Below are 22,082 nucleotides of genomic sequence, written 5' to 3'. Positions count from 1 at the left end.
TGAAACTAACCACTCCAGACAGTTCATCAAAATGTGTTAGGACAATAGCCTTATCCTTTACACCAATGAAGAGCTTTTTAGAACTAAGAGGGAAAGATGGAATGCAGTGTGAAGTTCCTGCTATATCAGAACTATTAGTAATAGCTGCATCTTCTGAAAAAACACATGTAAGCTTGGGAAAGCTTCAGCTGTATTTGGGAGAAGGGAATATTCAATCCTTGTGCTATTTTAACCTGTTAGCTACATACACGTTAATTCTAAGCTTTGAATTTCTGTGCTTAGCTGTGATAGAATAACGTCTTTAACCATCTTCATGTAATTCAGAAACATGTAAGGATATTATGTATGGAGGTTTTTTGTACATTTCTAAGTTTAATTGCATAGGTAACAACTGGGCTGCAATGGAAGCAGAAAAAGAAGACATACAAAACATGCTTTCCTTCATTCTTTTCAACAGAATTAATTTAGCAGTTGCATAGGAACTTCTTTCCTAGAATCTGGTTTAGTTAATGGAAGTTTTCCTTTACAGTGCAAAGTCCCACATTCACATCACATAATTCAAGTGAAATCACACTTCAGAGTGGAAACGTTCTTCTCTGAGATTTTTGCACACACTTCAATAGTTCTACAGTAAGATTCAAAATGTTACTGAATTATGAGTGTTACGGTTTCCATAATGAGGGTGTTTAACATCAATCTGCTACAGATGGGGGAAGAGTTTATCAGGGACAGTGGGATGTAAGAAAAAAAGACTGGATGTTCAAAGTCTTAAAAGTTTGGAGTATTTGCGTAAGTTTCTAGTTGTCTCCAAGTTGCACGTCCATGACTTCTTTCTCAGTATATTCTTAGAAGCAAGTGACAACCAGTGTTCAGTGATCAGTGAGAAGTCACTGAGTCAAACTAATAGCAAAAACTAGCAAATTTGAATAAAAATGTAGTGTGTGTGATCGGTTATTGTTCCTCAGTCTTCAAGATATATATATATATTATATATAAAATACATTTATTTATGGAAAGTTGGTGTTACGTCACTCACTTGAACTGACCAGCAATGCTACAGTTTTCAAAATAAGGTACCTTATTAGCTGTGATGTTTATAAATGCGTGGCACCAGCCAGGCAGTGACTGTTGGCATCTTACATTCAGAAGCATGAAGGGTAGTAATAAAGATGTGTTACAATTCATGTTGATTCACTAGGCAGTCCATCAGTGTACTAAGAAAACAGGATCTGGTTGTCAGGCCAGCTTGCCCCAGCATACCCTTTATGCTGCAAATGTGGGGGGAAGGAGGTTAATGACAACATAACTTGTTGGTAAACAGTAGGGGAGAAAATTGAAGTAAAACTGTGTGACAAGTATGGTGGACTTGTATTTACAAAATGTTCATGAAGAGAGAATAATGCTGTTTTTTGGGCCATGCAGTCTTTCTGTTCTTTGTATCATTTCTGATGAGTGGAATTTATTCACCTGCTTCATTATTTCTGAAGTGTTGAAAAGTAAGTAGATGCATGCAACTGTGAAACTGGTGGGGACAGAACTCTTCTCATAATTGGGAAGGGAGATTACTCGCAAAATTTCAGTGTTACGATAGATACGCATATTCTAGATACAGTCATACTACTAAAAAACGTAGATCTGAACTTAAAAGAATTGTCTTCAGTTTTAGTAGCTTGACTATACATGGGAAAGGGGATGGCATACTGAGTATGCAGCCTATAGTTTCAGTGTTTTGGTTGGTTTTTGAAGCAGAATTCATGATGCAAGTAAAGCTCTGGCATACTGCTGTGTGTTTTTTTGTTCCTCCTGTGCTCCCCTCCCCTTTCTAGAGCAATACCAGCCTTCTCATATTTATACAGCAAAATTGTTAGAAATGCATAGGAACGTAACACTAGGAGGGGTTTCCTCCGCTATTGCCAGGAGTCATGGACCAGCCCCTTTAACAGTTGTAGACTTGCTTTGCAAGTAGTAGTGTTGATTTGCATTGCAGTTGGAATGTCAGTGTTTTCAGGCCTGGAGTTAATGTAAGCAAGAACTGGTGTATTTATCAGTAGTAACCAATGCTTAACTTCAAATGGTGGTGTGACTTGTTTGACAGGTTGCTATGGGCATCATAGGTCAACTTTGGGGACCATGAAGGTTACAAGCTAGCTTCTTTGACCTCCCACACTGTTGCACTGTATGAACAAAGTAACTTTCAGGGCCGTGGTCAAGAAAATGTTGTTCCACCTTAGTTCTCACTCCCCAGTTTGCTCACTCAATTTTTAGGCATTGTATGAAAATCTATGGTTGATTAGTTTGATGGATTTATTAGCTATATAGCAGGTACCACCAAACTGAAATGCTTCTACCAGGTACACTACAGTAATAACTAAATTATCAAGATGACCCAATTGATGCCATAGAACATTTTTATCTAATAAACAGTTTCTCATTAGAACTGTAGGTGTTGAGTGTCCTCTGGTCTAACTTTAAGGCCTCTGCCTGCCTATTCTTTCTACAGGGTTCTCGATGGAACTTTCTGGTTTCATAAGACAAATGGGTGCATTTTAGGGACAAATGCTGTGTTAATACTTTTGACAAACTGATCTCGATAAAGTTGTTTTTTTTCTGTTTCCTCCTTGAAGTTCATTACTGCTGTTCACCAACTCAAAAATTAGATTGTAAACTCTTTGAGCAAGAACAGCCTTAGTTATTTGTAAATTTTCATTTCTATAAAAAGATCTGAATAAAATCCATATGGTAAGCCAAAACTAAACTCAGTAGTATTAGTGATCCCCATTGAAGCAGCATGCTGTGTGTATTCCTGTGTATAGTATTCAGCCTTACATTTCATAAACAATGCTTAGGGCATTTCATTCTAATAAAATACTAAATATGTTCCTGGTGGATATATCTCAATAAAAGGTAGGGATCTAAGGAAACTAGCACTTCTACGCTGTTCTGTAGTGTCTATTCCTGTTTCCATTGGCAGTAATGGAGAAAATGATCCGTGTGTTGTGTTTTTTTTTTCCTCTGCCTTTTCATTTTTAATCTATGCTTAATTCAACTTGATGATCTCACCTTTTCAATTTTGCCTTACAATGAGTTTTTAATTACTAGCTTGACAGAAATGGAGTGTGCTACTCAAAATTTAAGGACTGTTCTATAGTTTGGCCATGTTTTAATAAGAACTTTTCCCTAGTATTTCCATATTGTTGCTATATTGATAAATCTGCAATCCTCAGCTCTGCTAGAGATCTCTAGCAATGTTAACAGTCTAAACAGAATTTATGTCTGTTCCTGCTTGAGAGGGATTTCTGTGATGCATCAACATTAAGATAGAAGGCAGCCCTGGCAACTTCACTAGACATCTCCCTGGCTCCAGAAGAAATTTGATACCATGTTTAGCTTTCTAAAGTTTTATACTGTAGCTCTTGGTTTATGCATTACAGTTTTAGGCCCTGGAAGTTAAGATATAGTAATAAGAAATCCAAAACAGATTTTGCAGAGGTCTGCCTTTTGACAGTTACTTCAGTTACAGGTTTTCTTAATGCTATTTTTTCTGAATTATTTCCTACTCTATATAGAGTCTCCTTTTTGGGCATAGGCTGACAATAACAGTCTAAGGCTACTGTAGAAGTAGCAGACAGTAAGCATTTGTCTTAGGAAGAAAGCTTGCTATAAATAAACCTGTTTTCTTACCTGCCTACCCTAACTCACAATTAACTTAAGGATGTGAAAATGTAGTGACACTGCTAAGACTAGGCAATAGTTTTTTGTTTTTTAAGGCTATTCATAGCAAGGAAAGGTATTTCACATAGGTATCAACTAGCTTTTAGGCAAAACAGCAATCTGCTAAAATTGAAATAAATAGAAAATTGTTTTGAATTCTGCCTACAATCATCATCATTGTGTATCCGAAGGTTTATCTGAAGGTTTGAGGAAAAATTATGGTCAGAAGGGCTGCATGGTCAGCTTCGTTGAACTTGCAGCCCTCCCAAAATTCATTAACTGAAATATTTTTGCAGGAGTAACAATACTGATCGATTTATCAGAAATGGAAATCAATACTTAAAGTTCTTGGAGTAAGAAATACAGTTATTGAACAATAAAAAATGAATTAGGTGAGGATAACCCTATTTTCCCATCTACAGAATTACAGATAACTGAAATGGGTTGAGTTACGATGTCTTTCACTCCTTTGGACAATTTAACACTTTCAATAATTGCTGCTTTTTGAAGGAGTTCCACTGTGCTGCCTTATTTTCATCATGTAAAAAGGTCTAACCAGGTAACCTTCACACAAAGCAACATGCTTTTATTTTCTTAGTAGCTGGCTCTACAAAGGTTCTTGGAGACACACCAGCTTTGCTACCTAGAATGGAGTGATTGGGGTACGGGCTTTTTTTTAATTATTATTCTTTCCCTCAGAGGATTGTATAGCTTGTTCTATGAGGCCCTAAAACTTTGAAATTGTCAGAATTGCCACTGTCCTAAATAGTAAGATTTTTTTTATATATATTTTTCCATGCTTGAGAAATACTTGGGTTTCTGGCTTTGTTAGTTAAGGGCCTAATTTAATATCCATCAGAATCTGTGCACACAGGCTATGAAGTAAACCTAAGGACCCTGGTCCCACAAAGACTACATGCTAAGATTTTTAAAGTAGATGTTTAATTTAAAGATGTGTCACATGCTGACTTCCTCATGTAAGAAATCTTTTGGGGATCTGGAAATAAAATTCACAATTCATCACATGTATCTGTTGCACGCTTTGATTTAAACCATAAACTGATTAAAGAAACTCCTTGTAAATACTATTTCAGGAGGATGGTGCTTCAGTGTTTCTTAGCTAACATCAAGAACCTAAAGGGTCTCACTAAAGCTTCCTCTATCAACTTCCCACGTCAGGTCTAGGATGTGGTGAAATTGCCTGATGTAAGGAGAAAAACACATACATAAAAAAAAAGCCATTTTCAACAATTCAGCACACTTTTCACTATGAAGCAGTCCTTCATTTTTACAAAACGTGAATTGATAGCTTTGCATCTCCTATTTACTGTAAACCCAAGTTCACACAAATTCAATATGATTTACGTGATGGGGCACAGTTCCTGTCTCTTAAAGAAATCATTTGGCATTAAATTTTTGTGTGTATGAATAGAAGTTCCCATGTGTTTAATGCAAGTATCTTTTTTAAACATACTTGGTCACAGAGTTGGTACATTGTGATTGTGCCACAACTGATTTTTCTTTTTAAAGAGTTTTACAGGATTCGTAAAAGTGTGTGTTGCTATGTAACTGTTAGTACTAGTAAGGATTTTAATGCCTTATGAACTTGCATGCCTCTTCCTTAACCTTTCTTTCTCATCATTACATGCCTATTTCTCTTTTAGGCCATCTTTTTGGCAGTCCTTTTTCAGGATATAAAATACAAAAGGATGAACCATTGTGAATAAGTATGTAAGTCAAGTGTCTTTTTCTATAGAACAAATAAATTCACATCAAAACCAAAAGCTAGTAAATCTCTTCATTTTTGCCATCATCTGAAGGAATGAGATCTCATTATCACAAGTACAGAAAAACAATTTAGTAAAATTTAATTTACTTAAAAGATCTTGGGAAAAGGGAACTTTTTTTTAATTCACAAGTTGAAGGTGCTTACAAAACACCACCTTAAAAAAGCTAAGAAGGAAAACACTAATATTCCCCTTTAGGGAAATACCTAGGTATCTATTCACCTGGAAAAGGAAAGGAAGGGAAAGGGAAGTCACGCAAGTAAATGTATCAGGGACTAGGAAACAAAATAGGAACTTGTACAACATTGCAAACTTTCACACAAGAAGCTTAAGAATGGTATGGTTGCAGACAACCATGCTAAGACAACATTGAGTTAGATACTAATTTTTCAGAATACTACCACGCTAGTTATAAAATTAATTAGTACATTGGGTTTGCTTGGAACTATGACTGTGAAAGATGAGGCAAATGCAATAGCCTCCTGGCTTCTTAAAGAAACTTTATTTAATTAAAACTAAATAGATGACCTTATTCAGAAGTCTTAACTCCTACAGTTTCTAACAGATGACAACTTGCTGTATTTGCCAAACCCTTAAACATGTAGTTTCCTGTTCAAGTTTAATTAGTCTTTTCTGTTTGCCCTGCTGACGTAAGAGGTCTTCAAACCAGTATATTCATCATTTGTTGAGAGAAATAAAATCTTAACTGATCTTAATGTATTTCAGTTCTGTTTCTATTCTTTCTGGTTATCTTGTTTATGTTCTGATTTGACCTAGTGTGTAGATATTCGGAAAATGCTGCCATCACTACTGCAACGAATGGCATATTGGCGTACGTTAGCAGGTCTATCCTGGTCATCCCTTTAGCTACTGAAAATGTCATAACAACATCTTCCAAGAATCACATCCAGCTTATGTTTGTGTCAATTCCGGGTAGCAATTTTGTTCTTTCCCCTCCATCTTTCATTGTGTATTAGTGACACCTGAGTATCTGCAGATCTGTTTTTTTTGCTAATGTGCTGTTGAAGGAGTCAACAGGCATACTCACAATTTTGTGAACTGAAAATGGAATTCTCAGAGCTGTTGCCTGATGTTCATCACAGTTAAGGTTCTGGTCAGTAGAATTACAGCACCTATCCATTACTTTGAATCTCCATCTGCATCTGCTGATGAGGCTCTGAAGTGGATACTGATTGACTTGGCAGCTGATTGCAAGTGTAGTTATTATGAAGCACAGCTGAAGTGTTGCTTCTCTAGAGCACTCTGAATTGCCTTGATAATTCACACAGCCATATTTAGTGTATTTTTGGCAATGACCATCAACAATTCCTAAGCCATATGGGTAAACAGATTTAGCACCACTACTGAATTCAACAGACACCTTCATAGCAGGCTCAATAACACAACAAATCAGAAGAAGTGGTGCTATGACTTGAATTTAAAGACAATCTAGAATCTGAGTCAGTCTCCCCAAAGTGCTAGGAAACTACTACAGCAGCAAATCCTTCCTCCAAAGCCAGACACAAGATTAATTTCATCAAATATATTCTCCTCAAGGTTTGGAAAAAGATTAAGGGGTGTTAGGTTTCTAATGTCAGCTACTGAAAGCAGCCCTGTCAAATTTTTTCCATAAAGTAGTGATTTTGGATTTGTGATATTAGAGCTCGATTGCAGAGACTCTTGTCTTTGTGAATTTCTTTTTTCTGAATCTGATTGATTGAGTGGGAGAGTCTGAGCTTTGTAGCATGGCATCGTGACGACTGAAACAGTGGCTAACTGTCTGGGTCAAATTTACATTGTAGTGTGAGGATGATTAATTTCAGCCTCTACTAGAAGTAGCAACCTGAGTATCTTCCAGTGAATTCCCATAAAAGATGATGGAGAAAAAATGGAATCTCTCATGAAATTAATGCCTCTACATCCTTCACCTAAACAGTCATAGTCAGTTTCCTTATCTTAGAATTCTCCACTATCTCAATCCATTAACATCAAAATTTTAAATGTTTAAACTCTTCTTCTAGCTATCCTGAACACCACCTTTCTGAATTATTTCCCATTTGTACAGAGCATAACCTGCGTTAGCCTATGGTAAGATGAAGAAGGGAAGGTGCAAAAGAAAGAAGTGGCTGAAGAGCCACTGGGAAGGATGGTGTGGGTGGGAGCAACTGATGAGTGGTGAGAGGTACAGTGTACATCAAACTACAGCCTGTGTTGCACCTAATCTGGTCTACGAAAGGCTTCTTCTAGGAGACGTGATGCTGTCCTCTCTCTTGTGGTGGTGTTAATGCTCATCTAATTCAAGCACCAGCTGGTTCAAGGAGCTAAACTGTTAGAGAATTAACCCTGTAAACAAGGTAAATAATTCACCTACAGGACTTAAGCAGTAAGAACAATGGTGTAAGAAAAGTAGGGAGGAGGAGAGGAACTTGCATTTGTGCATTTGAGGCACAAATCATGCAGTCAGCTACTTAACTGAGGTCTCTTGTATTCAGTTATCAATTCAACTCCTTATCAGTTTGGAGGAAATACTCAAAAAATCTGCACTGTTCACATCCTCTGGGAATGTTTTTTGATTTTAAATCACTCTTCAGTTTTGTTTACAAAATAAAGCTGCTGTACAACCCCTCAGCCTGAATTCCAACAGGTGCTGCAGTAAAATTAAGGTCCCCCTGGTCAGAAGTACCAAGCCACTACAACAGATTATATTGAGGCACTTGCTGATAAGTGGAGTAGTCAAACTACTGTTTCAAGTTCTCTATTATGCTTACAGGGAGCTTAAGTAACAGAAGAAAGTTTTGCCATATTTCTCCTAGTGAGTTATCCTGTGAAAGAGCACCTGCAGATTGTGAGATAGAGCTGGCATTGTCAATTGAGCCTTTGAGAAGAAACATTTTAAAAAGTTAATAATTGAAAAGTCTCACCTCGTAAAAAATTCATACTTAGCTGGAAAAGAACAAGCATCCCATTTTAACAGATAAATTGTTGCAGGATAGCAGTGCATAGATAGTCTTAAATAAAATATGCAATCGTGTATTGTTACACCTACATGAAAGCTACAGCCAAATTCCTTTGAAATTGTGAAAATAACAGAAAACTAAAATCTTGATGAACTTCTGGACCTTGTTAGTACAGAATGTGTTAAAGTTGAACAGGGGAGGAGGCTGGTTTATGGGCTAGGAGGTACTATGCAACCTGGTCTCCCAACACCAGGTGTTCGAGAGATAAACAAGTTATACAAAAACCAGTAATGAATCTGTAAGACTCTTTCAATGGAAAGCATATGTAAGATGCCCTTGGAGTACTGCAAAAAAGGAATTCAGGCAGCAGCTTCATGCTGTAATGATTGCAGCTATGAGCTGTGAGAGAAGAGGGATACTCCAGTTAAGATAACTGTTTTTTGTGAAGATGCGCAACCAAAAAGCAAATGGTATTATCAAAAGCACAGAAGATAAACAAAACAATTGAAAGGGGTTAGCTGCTAATGCTATCTGACCTGATTTGCAACCAAGATGGGTCTATCCATCTTGAACCAAACTACCCTCTAAGCACCTAACTCAGTATTTATGATGACTCTAATCATAGAATCAGTAAGATTGGAAGGGACCTCTGGAGATCATCTAGTCCAACCTCTCTGTTCAGCAGGGTCACCTAGAACATGTTAGACAGGGTTGCATCCAGGCAGATCCTTGAAGATCTCCAGAGGAGACTCCACAACCTCTCTGGGCAACCTGTTCCAGTGCTCTGTCACTCTCACAGGGAAGAAATTCCCCCTCACGCTCAGGCGGAACTTCCTGTGCTTCAATTTCTGCCCAGTGCCTTTTGTGCTGTCACATGAGACAACTGAAAAGAGTTTGGCCCTGTCCCCCTTGACACCCTCCCTTCAGGTACTTATACACATTGATAAGATCCCCCCTCAGTCTTGTCTTCCCCAGGCTAAACAGGCCCAGCTCTCACAGCCCTTCCTCGTAGGGCAGGTGTTCCAGCCCTCTGATTATTCTTGTAGCCCTATGCTGGACTCTCTCCAGTAGCTCCATGTCTCTCTTGTACTGGGGAGCCCAGAACTGGACACAGTACTCAAGATGAGGCCTCACCAGGGCTGAGTAGAGGGGCAGGATCACCTCCCTCCACCTGCTGGCAACACTTTTCCTAATGCACTCCAGGAGACCATTGGCCTTCTTGGCCACAAGGGCACATTGCTGGCTCATGCTCAACTTGTCATCCAGCAGCACTCCCAGGTCCTTCTCTGCAGAGCTGCTCTCCAGAGGGTCAGCCCCCAGCCTGTACTGGTGCATGGGGTTATTTCTCCCTAGGTGCAGGACTCTGCACTTGCCCTTGTTGAACCTCACGAGGCTCCTCTCCACCCCACTCTCCAGCCTGTCCAGGTCTCTCTGAATGGCAGCACAGCTCTCAGGTGTGTCAGCCACTCCTCCCAGCTTGGTATCATCAGCAAACTTGCTGAGGAGGCACTCCGTCCCCTCATCCAGGTCACTGATGAAGAAGTTGAACAGGATGGGACCCAGGACTGACCCCTGGGAGACACCACTAGCCACAGGCCTCCAACTAGACTCCACGCCACTGATGATGACCCTCTGAGCTCTGCCTTTCAGCCAGTTCTCAATCCACCTCACTGTCCATTCGTCTGACCCACACTTCCTGAGCTTACCTAGGAGGATGTTATGGGAGACGGTGTCAAAAGCCTTGCTGAAGTCAAGCTACACAACGCCACTGCTCTGCCCTCATCCACCCAGCCAGTCCTTCCATCACAGAAGGCTATCAGATTGGTTAAGCAGGACTTCCCCTTGGTGAAGCCATGCTGACTACTCCTGATCACCTTCTTTTCCTCCATATGTCTGGAGATGACATCCAGGATAAGCTGTTCCATCACCTTTCCAGGGATGGAGGTGAGGCTGGCTGGCCTATAGTTGCCTGGGTCCTCCTTCTTGCCCTTCTTGAAGACTGGAGTGACACTGGCTTTCTTCCAGTCCTCAGGCACCTCTCCAGTTCTCCACGACCTTTCAAAGATGATGGAGAGTGGCCTGGCAACAGCATCCGCCAGCTCCCTCAGTACCCGTGGGTGCATCCCATCTGGGCCCACGGATTTGTGGATGTCCAGCCTGCCCAGAAGGTCTCTAATCCTATCCTCCTCAACTAAAGGAAAGTCTTCCCTTCTGTGGACTTTCTCCCTCATGTCCAGGCTGCAGGATTCTTGAGGACTGCCCTTAGCAGTGAAGACTGAAGCAAAGAAGGCATTCAGCAATTCTGCCCTCCCTGTATCCCTTGTTACCAGGGCCCCCACCCCATTCAGCAGTGGGCCCACATTTTCCCTAGTCCTCCTCTTGCTGCTGATGTATTTGAAGAAGCCCTTCCTGTTGTTCTTGACACCCCTTGCCAGACTCAATTCCAAATGGGCCTCAGCCTTCCTCGCAGCATCTCTACATCTAATCTTTGGTTGCAACTGCTTCAAAACTGCTAGTGTTTAATACAGAGCTGCCGTATAAATGCCAGTTGGCATTAGCTTTCAGAAAATGTTTGGTTGAATTAATGAAGTTGTCCAGCATCTCCATCCAATTTTCAACACTAGATCACAAGAAAGACTCAACGTTGGAATTTTCAAATCCCAAGCGCATTACTGAGGAAAATTTTACAAGTATGGCCAATAACAACTTTGGTGAAAGGTGGAAACTAGCTTCTTTAAATTCTTCAGATAAATTTAACTGCATTGATTTGCTGATATATTCCTTATTTTTTTTTTATTAAAGTGAAACTGAGTAAGCCATTATGCAATAACGACTGACTGTATTCCAGTCTATTGGCAATACGTATGTCTTCACATTTACCTCTAGCACATTTTCTGTCTGCAATGACAGGAGTTGTAAATAGTCCTCTGAGAAGAGAGGACTGAGAAGGGAATCTACATAGTTTCAGTTGCTCTGTGACAAAAAGCTCTTTGTAAAGCACAGTTATTTTACACAAATAGAGGTAAAAATTAAAGTCTGGGGGGAAGCAGTGCACAGCTCTGTGTAACACTGCTGTAGACCCTGTCTTCATCCTGATGGGAGACGTTTTATCCTTAGAGTAATCAGAATAACTGTGTCAATAGCACCATACATTACCCTTCAAATGCAGAACTGGGCTTTCCTCCTTTTTGAGGCTGTACCTGTCCATCATTGTGGAAAAAGCAAAAAGTCTTTAAAAGACAAGCTGTCAAGGCAGTGGTAAACAGAGGTGAGGTTTCTCCTGGAAAAAAAAAATGGATCTGATGTTCTCAGTTCTCATAAGGAAGAGTAAGCAGAATGCTCTTTTACAGTAGATTTCAAGAGAGCAAAATCCAAAGTGCACCTGTTTTGGTTTAACATCTTTTTTATGCTGTCAAGTTAGAATATATATGCTCAGATCTGGGCAATCAAGTCTCCCCAAATATAATTCTACATTTAGAGATAAAGCTTTACATAAATAGTGAAAGCAATAGAATTTAGTGTTCTTTTCTCAAGTATTCATACGCCAAAACAAACTCTCACCCATAAACACAATACCTTCAAGAGAGAGAAAACAAACTAATCGAAAAATTAGTCATTTCATAAAGTTTAGAACATTACAACAACTATAACAGAGGGTCAATTTTCAAGAAGGTGAATAAGAGTGTGTCTTTCAGAGCACCATTTTAAGTCACTATTCCTTTCCTGTCCTTGCAAAGGACACCCCCAAATGAACAGAGGAAATCAAGTAGTCCTTTTAAAACTACTCACTCAGTTTCTTTCATTACTCTTACCTCAGTGATAAGATTTATATTCAGCCTCGTTTCCTCTTCAGTTTTCCCTTTTTCATTTTTTTCATCATTTACTTGATTTATATACTCCTCCTCCTCCCTCTTGCAATTCTGGCTGATCACCTCCTTGATGTGGACAACAGTCATTCAAAGCTTCCTGACACGCTTTCAAGTCAGCATCCTGAAGATACATTAAAAAAAAAATTTTCTATTAAACAACACAGTCAAAATTAATCTTTTAAATACACTTTTTTTACAGTTGGGTAAGAAGGGATCACTGTTAAGCAGTTGTGTATGTATAGTTAAAAATATGATATTACAACTTTTACAGAACAATTCTGAGTTATTAAAATGTGAAGCTCTTTGGAGTGACAGCCAGATAAACAAGCAGCTATACTGGACTGGTTCCATATATCTCCAATGAAATGTTATGGCAGTAGCAATAAAGACAAGCCAAATGCAATGAGTCAAAATATTCATGTTCAAAAAATAAAACACAAAGAATACTTCATAGGCTTTACTTGAAGCATAAACCATATAAATACTCCAGTTGTAATCATCACCAAAATGTGTACAAAATTTTTAATTATTTCTTTATACAAAACATAAAAAATGAAATAAAGTTAAAAATAGGATTTCAAAGAAAATTAATGTTCTTCAAAAATAAACAAATAGTAATTTTATTTTCACTTTTTGGATTTCAGTTTTTCCACACATTCTTCTCAAGAATTGTAACAGAACTTTAATTAAACAGGGTCTCACATCTGCAATCAAGACTGCTCACTGTCTTGGAGTTCTTCCATTTGGTAAATGACTAACAACACTGCATCATGTGGCTTTGAAGAGCAGGCTTACTGCCTTTGTTTCTTCCTCCAACAGGTGATACTAAAATGCGCTCTTGCCTGCCCAGACTTACTACTACTGCAATAATTTATCCATCCTTTTAAGTATCTTGTTTTCATCACTGACAGAGCAGCTGCTGAAGCAGCATGGCCCTGTGACCAGCTGTGGTACAGAAATACAGCGCATATAAGATATTACAGAATCCATCTCAAAACACAGGATCATTCTAGTGACACATTACATACAGAAATCATGACACAATGAGAACCTTGTATCCCCCCCTTTTTTTTTCTTTTTTTTCTCACTTTTGGCTTTTAACAAAAATCCTCAGGCTTATGATGGTAAATATTTACCCTCCAATGTTATACTTGCCTTCAGCTCATTATTCTTTCCCAGTGATGAGAAATAGCAGGAAAATATTGCCTATAATCAAACACTTCTTTCCATGCCTATGCATCTCTTGCGATTGATTGCTGGGCTGCTACTGAAAATAGGAGGGATATTTCCCCTAGAAAAAGCCATGGCATGTTTCTGAAGAAGGCATTTCTTCAAACATACCCAGTTGAGTATAAATCTGAGACTGTTTCTCTCCTTTGTCACTGTAGAAGACTCAATATTACTGCCAAATATATTTATTGCAGCAGCCTTTCCACTCCTGCCACTGGAGGGTGTGGAAGTTCACACCTCTAACAGCAGACTGTTTACAAATAGTAAACTACAGTGGTACCCAAAGATAACCTTCAATTTATATTTTGAAGGATTTCTGCACAAGCATAAGGCAGGAGATTTATACTAAAACCACAAAAACAAATTACAAAAATCAAAATATCTCAGTCTAGTCTTACTTCTGCCATTTAGTTTCAATTGGGCTAGAGAACACAGTCTGAGGTTGTCTCATTTAGTGAATTCTCCATCAATCTTGTATCTTTGAGGACTTGATTTTAACTGTGCATTTGTCCTTTTCCTGATGTACAGGTTATGGCAAGTCAATCATCAGCTTATCAGTCTTTGAAATATAAAAAATAGCAGTTTACCTCCAATCTGCTATTTAAGATGGTTCAAGAATTAACGCAGAGAAAGGAGAGTATTATTTTGTGGGTGCCTTGACATATACTTAATTGGAAGAACACAGCATTGTTTTGGAAAGTTTCCAGAGCTTACTACTTTAAAAATAAAACCTTGAGTTTCCACTAAGTGCACTGGAGTATTGATTTCAATATAAATCAGGTGCACTGAATATCAAGAACATTGTCTTCTCTTGCTTCCCCCACTCATGCATTATTTGTTGTTCATACAACTAGAAGGAAGAAGTACCTGTAAAGATGGGAAAATATGAAGAGGTCAATCACTCTACAACGTATCAAATGAACAGGAAGAATCCTCTCTAGAAGCAGGAAAAATTATAAGCAAGCATGAGTTGCTTTTCAGCAACTCAGTTTGCAAACAGGGCTACAGCTACACAGCTCAAGATGACAACTGTGCAGAAAAACATGAGCACCTTTCTCTAAAGTAACAGAAACATCTCAGTGCAGGAGAACAGAGCTCGCAGGGTAATCTGTCTCAGTGTACAGACAACACAGAGGGAGAGAGTACACCAGCCCATGTAAAATCCTGTTTCACCATAGAGACTTTGAGGTATGTCTACAAATATCCGCAGTGTCAGAGTGAAGGTATACGACTGTCATTACTTGCAAAAAGACATAATATTTCTTGCTGGTTATTCATATATTCTGTTCACATGCTGCTTTCTAATTTCCCTACATTTTCTTTATTTTATATGTCAAGCTTTAAACAGAATTGCTCCATTACTGTCATTAATCTTGAAGAGACATTTTGGTGAACTTGTGTCCCTTTCCTTTTGTTAACTGCACTTTTCTGTAGAGCTGGCAATCCCTTTGCGACTAGCTGACATGTAGCACAGGCTGTCCCTGCGATCTCTTGCACACTGAGTTAAGTGGTTACATTTCCAGAAAACTGTCCCACACCAATACAAGTTAGGCTAAAGAAATATAGCTGCTAGTAATATAAACAGTAATTTAACTTTACAACTTTGTAAAGTTAAATATTATTAATAATTAAATATAATATTGAATAGCTGTTTCCATACAGCTGTATGGTTACTAATGTTGCTTTGACTGTGTACTTTTAATATGCAATGTATAATTAATCTTACAAATCGATATCTACGTAATCTCAGCTAAGAAGTAAAATGCATTTTGTTTGTTTATATTCACAATGAGCTATCGAACATTCTGAACTAAATACTTTAGTAATAGCTTCATTTTACACACTAATTTTATATATGGCTATGCTTAAAAACCTTGCTAAACTCATCTTACCTAAGCAATGCAATTATTTATTTAAATCAAACAGTACATAACTGTGGCTTCAAATGTGGTACCTGTCAAATGTCTGTGACACATCTAATCTAAATCCTAACTACATTGTTTGAGCTGTAAGCAAATATACACTGTTAAAGACACTCCTACTTGTTTTATTGAGTTGCCAGCATCTATCTAGCCAAATGCATTTTGGAAACAAATGCACTAGGGCTTCATATAGCACAGTTGAGCTATGTCAGCTATAAACATGCATTCTCCGTGGACTGGATGTGTTCAATATATACTCAGAATAAACACTAACCTACTCCCAAAACCAAGGCAGAGACAGTTACAAGCTGAAAATTCAAATACCATCTTCAATAATTTGAATTAAGACTTAAGTTTCCATAAAGCTGACTTGAAGATGACTTGATATCCTCTTCAAAATTAACCTTGCAAACTGCCTCTGAAACATAAGACAGATAGTTTTACACACTAAACATTTGGTCCTGTGCCTGCTTTTTGCACCAGCAATTAATTTCAGCCTGAAGAATGCAACACGTCTGATAATAAATGTTATGAAGGCTATTAAATTTATAAATTTACTCTTTCAGACTGAGCACAGTTAAAAAAAAAACAAAAAACCCCAAAAACAACAACAAAACCCCCCACTCTTTTTATGCCTCTGCTGTCCCAAGATGCCTTCTGTCATGGTCAACTCCTAATTAGCAGGACAGCACAATGAACCACTCAACTTGGGGTTCACTAAGAGACTGTCTCTTTTTCTCTCCCTTTACACAGACTAGACTGGTAGTATAGCCTCATTAATATGATTTGGTCACTAAATCATATACTGAATAAACATAAAAAAATCCAGGGACCACGCTTTCTGATAAAACTTTGTTCACAGCTCAGTTCTATTTTTCAGATATCTTTCTCTCGAGCCTCTCTAGGTTAACATGCTTTCTCAAGTATCAAGCTCATAACTTTCTCAAGTCGTCTAGCTCATTGTAATAGCAAACACTTGCCAATTCACAGCTCTGAACAGAGTGCAATGTCTTTAAAAATTCATAGGACTTGATATTTTAGCTCCTCTGGGATTCAAGTATCTTGACCTTTCCTCTGCCACTATATGCATTTCTTCTCCTATTGTCCACATTTCCCACACTATTTTTCTTTCTGCCTGGCATTCCCCTTGTCATCTCTCACATACACTTCTCATGTGTATCCTACATATGGAATAATTTCCCAATCTCCAGGTACCAAGAAAATACTGGTCAAGGTTAGCTTTACAAAACCAACTCCCACTGTCTTACTCTCTGCCACTTGTTTGACTTGGCTGTTTCAAAACCCCTGTACCTATTGTAGCACACCATAAAAAAAAAAAAAAAAAAAAAAAATCTTACAAGACACATATATACTTCAAATCTATGATTTTTTTTTCTCTTATCCCTCCTCCCTCTCAAGAACCACTTTCCCACACCTTATCAAATGTAGGGAAATTCTGGCTGATCTGTATGAGCCACCTGGGAGCAGGGACCAGTCCTGTTCTGGATATCCTGGTCTATATCTAGAGCAGTATTTCTATGTTCTAATGCCTAAAGGGTTCAAAAAAAAATATTAAAAAAAAGTCATGTGGTAAGCACACAGCTTCAGTGTGACTGTTCTCAAATGGTTTGGAGAAAAGCCTTCAGACAAAAAGCCGACTTGCCTTTTACTTACTGTCACCAAACTCATGACACTTACCAAGCAGGAAAAAAAACCCTGTAACTCAAACCATTCTTAATGTAAATACCTCAAATGGTGCCCAAAGTCAGAGATGGATTCACCCTTTCCAATACTCGGTGAATCTCTGCGTTTGACAGTGTTCAAAGAACTATGCTCTCAAGAGATCTTACAAAATCTACCCCAAAATGCTCTCCCCAAACATAAGCAGAGGAAATAAAACTAACCCACTTTGCATTTTCTTCCTTAACTTTCTGTAAGTTTTAAACAACAGCATTGTTTTGCTGTTAATTATTAATCAGCAGGTATTCTTTAATCATGCACAGCAACTCAGTGCTTCGGAAGGGTTTCAAACTCTCAGTCCTAGAGAATATAATACATCCACATATAACAAATATTCAGTTTGGGTGGGGACAGAGATTTCTTCTCTATCTCACTCCGAGCTGAAGCACGTCACACATACAACATGACAACCCAGTGCTGTAACTGCTGCCCTCCCTCAGGCACTGGCTGTTCTGCCAAGAGGCGGCACGAGGGCTTGTGCATTCATGGGATTTGGAAAGTAACAATTGTTTTACTGTTGGATGCAGGCCACATATAAAACTACTCTTCTGAAAGAAAAGGATCCCTTCCAATGTTTACGCTACTTTCTTTCTAATATCTGCATATACATATACACACATATACACATAACTGTAACTTGACACAAAGAGAAAAATCACTGAAGTGGGGCACCTCTTAACTCTGAAAGATATTAGGCTCAGACAATGAACTTCCTTCTTGTATTACAAAATTCTTCAGACTTCCTATGTATCTGTGAACATTATCACCCTCTACATAGGAATGATACCACAACTTGCTGCAAGCAACCACATATAAACCATTTTAAGGTGTTTTGGAAAACAGGTCTCATTCATTTTGCATGTGTTTGTGGCTCAGCACAACAGCTTTTACAAGAAGTGTAGTTGGAGCAGTTTTACTGTGAGAAACCTAGGGAAAACAGACAGTTTCTTTGGCCCAGTCTGGCACAGACTGCATTCCTAGTTACATGACTGTGGGATGGCTTCTTTTTTTCCCCACTGTTATCACACGCACCTGCACCCAGTGTCAGCTGCATCTTTTTTTTCCTGTATGTCATTACTTTTTCTATGATTAAAACATTAAAAGTTACATACCCATATAGTGTCTGAATTCAGTATTCTCCTTAAAAATCATTCCTTGAGCAGTCCAATAATAACTTACAAGTACACTGGGGGAAAAAAAGAAACATGCAGACATGCCTAACCTTACTTGTGTGAGTAGATCAGCAAGAGACAGAAAAGGAAGGCACCCATGTTTTCAGTAGCAGGTGTGATTTGATTCAATCAGGTGCTGAATACACTGTCAGTATTTAAGGAGTAAGCAGTGCTCCTATTATAAATTCTTTCTTAAAAAACAAGATTGCAATTTATTTTTCAGCAAACTTTAGAAGACTAGGTGATGCACAAACACTGTTATTAGAAAAAAAGAGTACCATCAAAAATGATCATCCCAAGGAGAACATAAGGTTCACTCTTACCTTTTATAGCTATTTTCATAGCAAACATGCCAGCTGAAGCCTAAAATATTGGTTTGGGGTATTCTGCAAATAGTAGGACCTGAGTCAGCTTTTATTGCTACATGTTTTCATTCCATTTCCTTGTTACGAACTGATGCATGTTTTCAAGGCTATTCATAACAAAAGTTTATCATTTTTTTCTCTAAAGATGTAACTCAAGCTTCCCTTGCACCTACCTTAGTTCCAGTCTTAAATGTCCATGAAAATCAAACCTACAAGCCTTAATTTTGAAGGTGATGCCAGATCAGAACAACACAGAGGCATTAAGCTAGTATTTTAAGCATATGGGCAAATCTAATGACCATTCACTGTGACCTGTGGCAAGTAACATAGGATAGTGAATTAAGTATAGGGGAATTCAGAACAAAAACTTTTTCAAGCATGATCTCTACTCTGGTACAAACACTCTTCATCCCTGCCCATGTTATTATACATGTTCACATAAGACAGTAAGTACCAAACACTTTTTCTCAGTTCAAAGCCATATTTCAGAAGAAACAATATTCTGTTATTTCATTTTTTAAGGTAACAAAATATTGTGGAGTTTGCATTTTACTATAAAACTCATGCTTTATTACAGAAATCCACTGAAATGAAATAATTTGATTACAACGTAGTGAATACAAAGGCTAGGGCTGATGCCAGTTTGCTGGGCAGGAAGCTTAATGTAGAAAAACACCTATTTGCTTTACTCATTGTCAGAGACTAATTGACCAGACTTCCACAATACTGTGCTACATCTTTTCTTAGCGTAGAACAGAAAAATAGGTCAAGCTATCCCATACCCTTTCACATGCTGAAACAGCATGCTTCAGCCATTGAACTCATGTTCTTTCCATATGTGGTTGTCTTCCAGAGCCATAAATACCAGTTCCCTAAGGAAGAGAACCTACAGCGTGCATTGTGTTGTCAACAGCACTCACTAGGGATTGGAGCCTGATGAATAAAATTAATCCAGGAGTGGATTAATCCAGCTGCTATCTTTTGAGAACTTTACACACTCGCACAATATCAAAGAAAACAAAACAATTACTTCACAGAGATTTCAGAGTCCACTCCTGATCTAATACAGACAAAAGAAAAGCTAAAAATAGCTTTTGACTGTTTTTAAAAAATACAAAAGGAAAGTTACAAATCAGCTAAAATACCTTGAAATATACAATATTGTTGCAGTAACAGCTGGACAGTACAAGTACTTATTCAAACCTACAAAAATCACTTTTAAAAATAAGATCAATTATTTTTCCCCTTTTATTTGTTTTTTTTCCACCAATCATAGACATCAAAAGTAGTTTGGTGGAAGAGACACAGCGCTTTTCACTTAAAAGCCCATTTATGTTCTAGGTCAAGTTCACTGCCTCACTTTGCTCAAGTCATTCTTTCCCTTACACAGGACATGTTTGAGAGAGAGGCCCAGACCTACATTTAGCAAAGAAATGAGTCATAGTCTGTCCACAGAATCAAGAGATTCCTTACAGTTAGGATGTAGAAACTAATTCTGCAACTGCTTTTCAAAAAGAGCCAAGCTGAGAGAAAGGAACAGAAATAATCTCTCATGCAAGATAAATGTAATAAGCAGTAGTTGCTGCTGGGCCTTTCATTCATACTAAGAATAAGCTATTCATAATGAGTCAAAAACGAATTTGAAAAAAGTGGGTAGTTCAACTTTGTATTTCAAAGGGTATTCAATATTCTGTAAGTCAGAAAACCATTCTCTTTAAATTATTATTCATTTTGATATCTCCATACCATATGGGATCCTAAATTATTCAGACATAAAGAAACTACGCACACTAGGGCTTGACTCAGTAAAGCAGTCCCATGCAGCAGGATGATTCTGCTAATATCCTTTAAGTTACAGGCACATGTAACTCTTGCAGGACTAGGGTCTCACCAAGTTTAGGTAAACAGAAGTCCAGTAACTGAGATAAGGGAACAGGCCATCCCTGCCAAGGATTTATTGCCTGCTTCAACTGTATCGTTCAAGATGCCATATTGACAATGCTGGCTGGTGAAATGAGGCTGGAGTTTAGCCTGGGTGCAGCAGAAATCCCAGGACTTACCGTGGTAGTGCTGGGGTGTTACTGACAGGTGCTATTACTAGACTATGAAATACATGTTCTTCCAACATTGTGATGCACTGTGGAGAAGCCATATTTCTGCAGCCGTATGTACATTCTTGAGCTGCCTATTTGCCCACGTGAAGAAAACTAAAGTAATTCAGGAGGAAACGCCAAGTAAAAGTGAAAGCTCTCGCCTTGCAATCCTGACTTCAGCAGCAGGAGGTGCAGTGGTAAGGCCATGTCTGTGCCTTCAAGGCGAGCGCAGCTCTGGTGCATTCACTCTCTTCTAGTGCATTAGAAACTGTAACCTCAGTAGCCAAACTGTTAGGTGATGGTTTTTCAAAGCACAAATTCTCTAGATAATTTTTTGAGATCCAGCAGCGATGCCCTTAGCAGCAAGTGGAAGGGGAGCGTGTGGCTCGGCACTGCAGTCGGGCGGGTGCTTCGCTCCGGAGGTCTCTCCCTCCGCTTCTGGGGGGCTGTCACAGCTCTTCTCTCGCCTCCTGCTTCTCTGCGCTCCTACACCTCTTCCCGGGATAGCGGCGCGGCCCGGCATCCCACACCCGCCAGCCCCGGCCGCGCACGCTGCGCGCCCAGCGGGGCTGCCCCGCTCCCCCCGGCCGGCGCGGCCCGCAGCTGCCCGCCGCCCTTACCTCCGCCACCGGGCAGCCGCCTCCGCGCGGGGCCGCCGCGCCCCATCCTCTTCCCGCCGGGCGGCGGCGCCCCCTGGCGGGGCGGGGCTGCGTGCCCAGGTCCCAGCGGAGGGCGGCGACCCGCAGCAGCGCCGCCGGCGCTTCATCGCCGCCGGGGGCGGCTCCCCCGCCGCCACCGCCCGCTCTGGGCATGCGGGAAGCTGCGCGGCGGACAACGGAGCCCAACGCGCGGCCGCGCCGCCTCCCGCAGCGACACGCCAAGACCCTCCCTCCGCGCCAGCCTCTCCAGCCGCCGCCTCCCCAGCGGCCGCACCGGCCCGCGGCGGGCGGGGCGCTCCCGGCCCGCGACCCCTGCCCCCAGCGGTCATGCCGCGCGCGCGGCGTCCCCAACGGCCGCTCCAACCGCCGCCCCAACGGCCGCTCGGCGGCGTGTCCTCCGCCGCGCCCCGGGCCGTGTGGCCACCGGGCCTCGCTAAGCGCAGCTTGCGGTGTCGCCGCCCTCTCGCGAGTGCCATGGGCTGTGCGGGCGTTTTTGTGGCCCTCGCCCAGGGTTGGGGGTAGGTGTGGGGTGTTGGAACGAGTGACAAATAAATTGTTCTGAAAAAAAAAAAAAAAA

General features: G+C 39.9%; 1 protein-coding gene and 1 long non-coding RNA gene across 3 annotated transcripts; both read right to left on the bottom strand.

The window, feature by feature from the left end:
• Positions 1-4,650: 4,650 nt before the first annotated feature.
• On the bottom strand, positions 4,651-8,435 carry NFE2L3 (NFE2 like bZIP transcription factor 3). Its single transcript, XM_062567614.1, is given in 8 exon segments — positions 4,651-6,505; positions 6,508-6,649; positions 6,651-6,738; positions 6,741-6,913; positions 6,915-7,019; positions 7,021-7,214; positions 7,216-7,349; positions 8,420-8,435. Coding segments are annotated over 8 exon segments (1,086 nt in total). The 3' UTR covers positions 4,651-6,271.
• Positions 8,436-11,062: 2,627 nt separating this feature from the next.
• On the bottom strand, positions 11,063-21,562 carry LOC134136935 (uncharacterized). 2 transcript variants are annotated; one of them, XR_009957586.1, is made up of 3 exons: positions 21,467-21,562; positions 12,268-12,445; positions 11,063-11,735 (listed from the first exon to the last, which is right to left on the bottom strand). It is a non-coding gene; the product is annotated as an uncharacterized LOC134136935 (long non-coding RNA). The 2 variants fall into 2 exon arrangements; XR_009957587.1 differs by lacking the exon at positions 21,467-21,562 and adding an exon at positions 20,814-21,421.
• Between the last annotated feature and the right edge of the window lie 520 nt (positions 21,563-22,082).

This window comes from Rhea pennata, chromosome 2, assembly GCF_028389875.1.
Source record: "Rhea pennata isolate bPtePen1 chromosome 2, bPtePen1.pri, whole genome shotgun sequence".
NCBI classification, from domain to species: Eukaryota; Metazoa; Chordata; class Aves; order Rheiformes; family Rheidae; genus Rhea; species Rhea pennata.
Note: the sequence above shows the minus strand (reverse complement) of the source record. Positions and strands in the feature narration are given on the sequence as shown.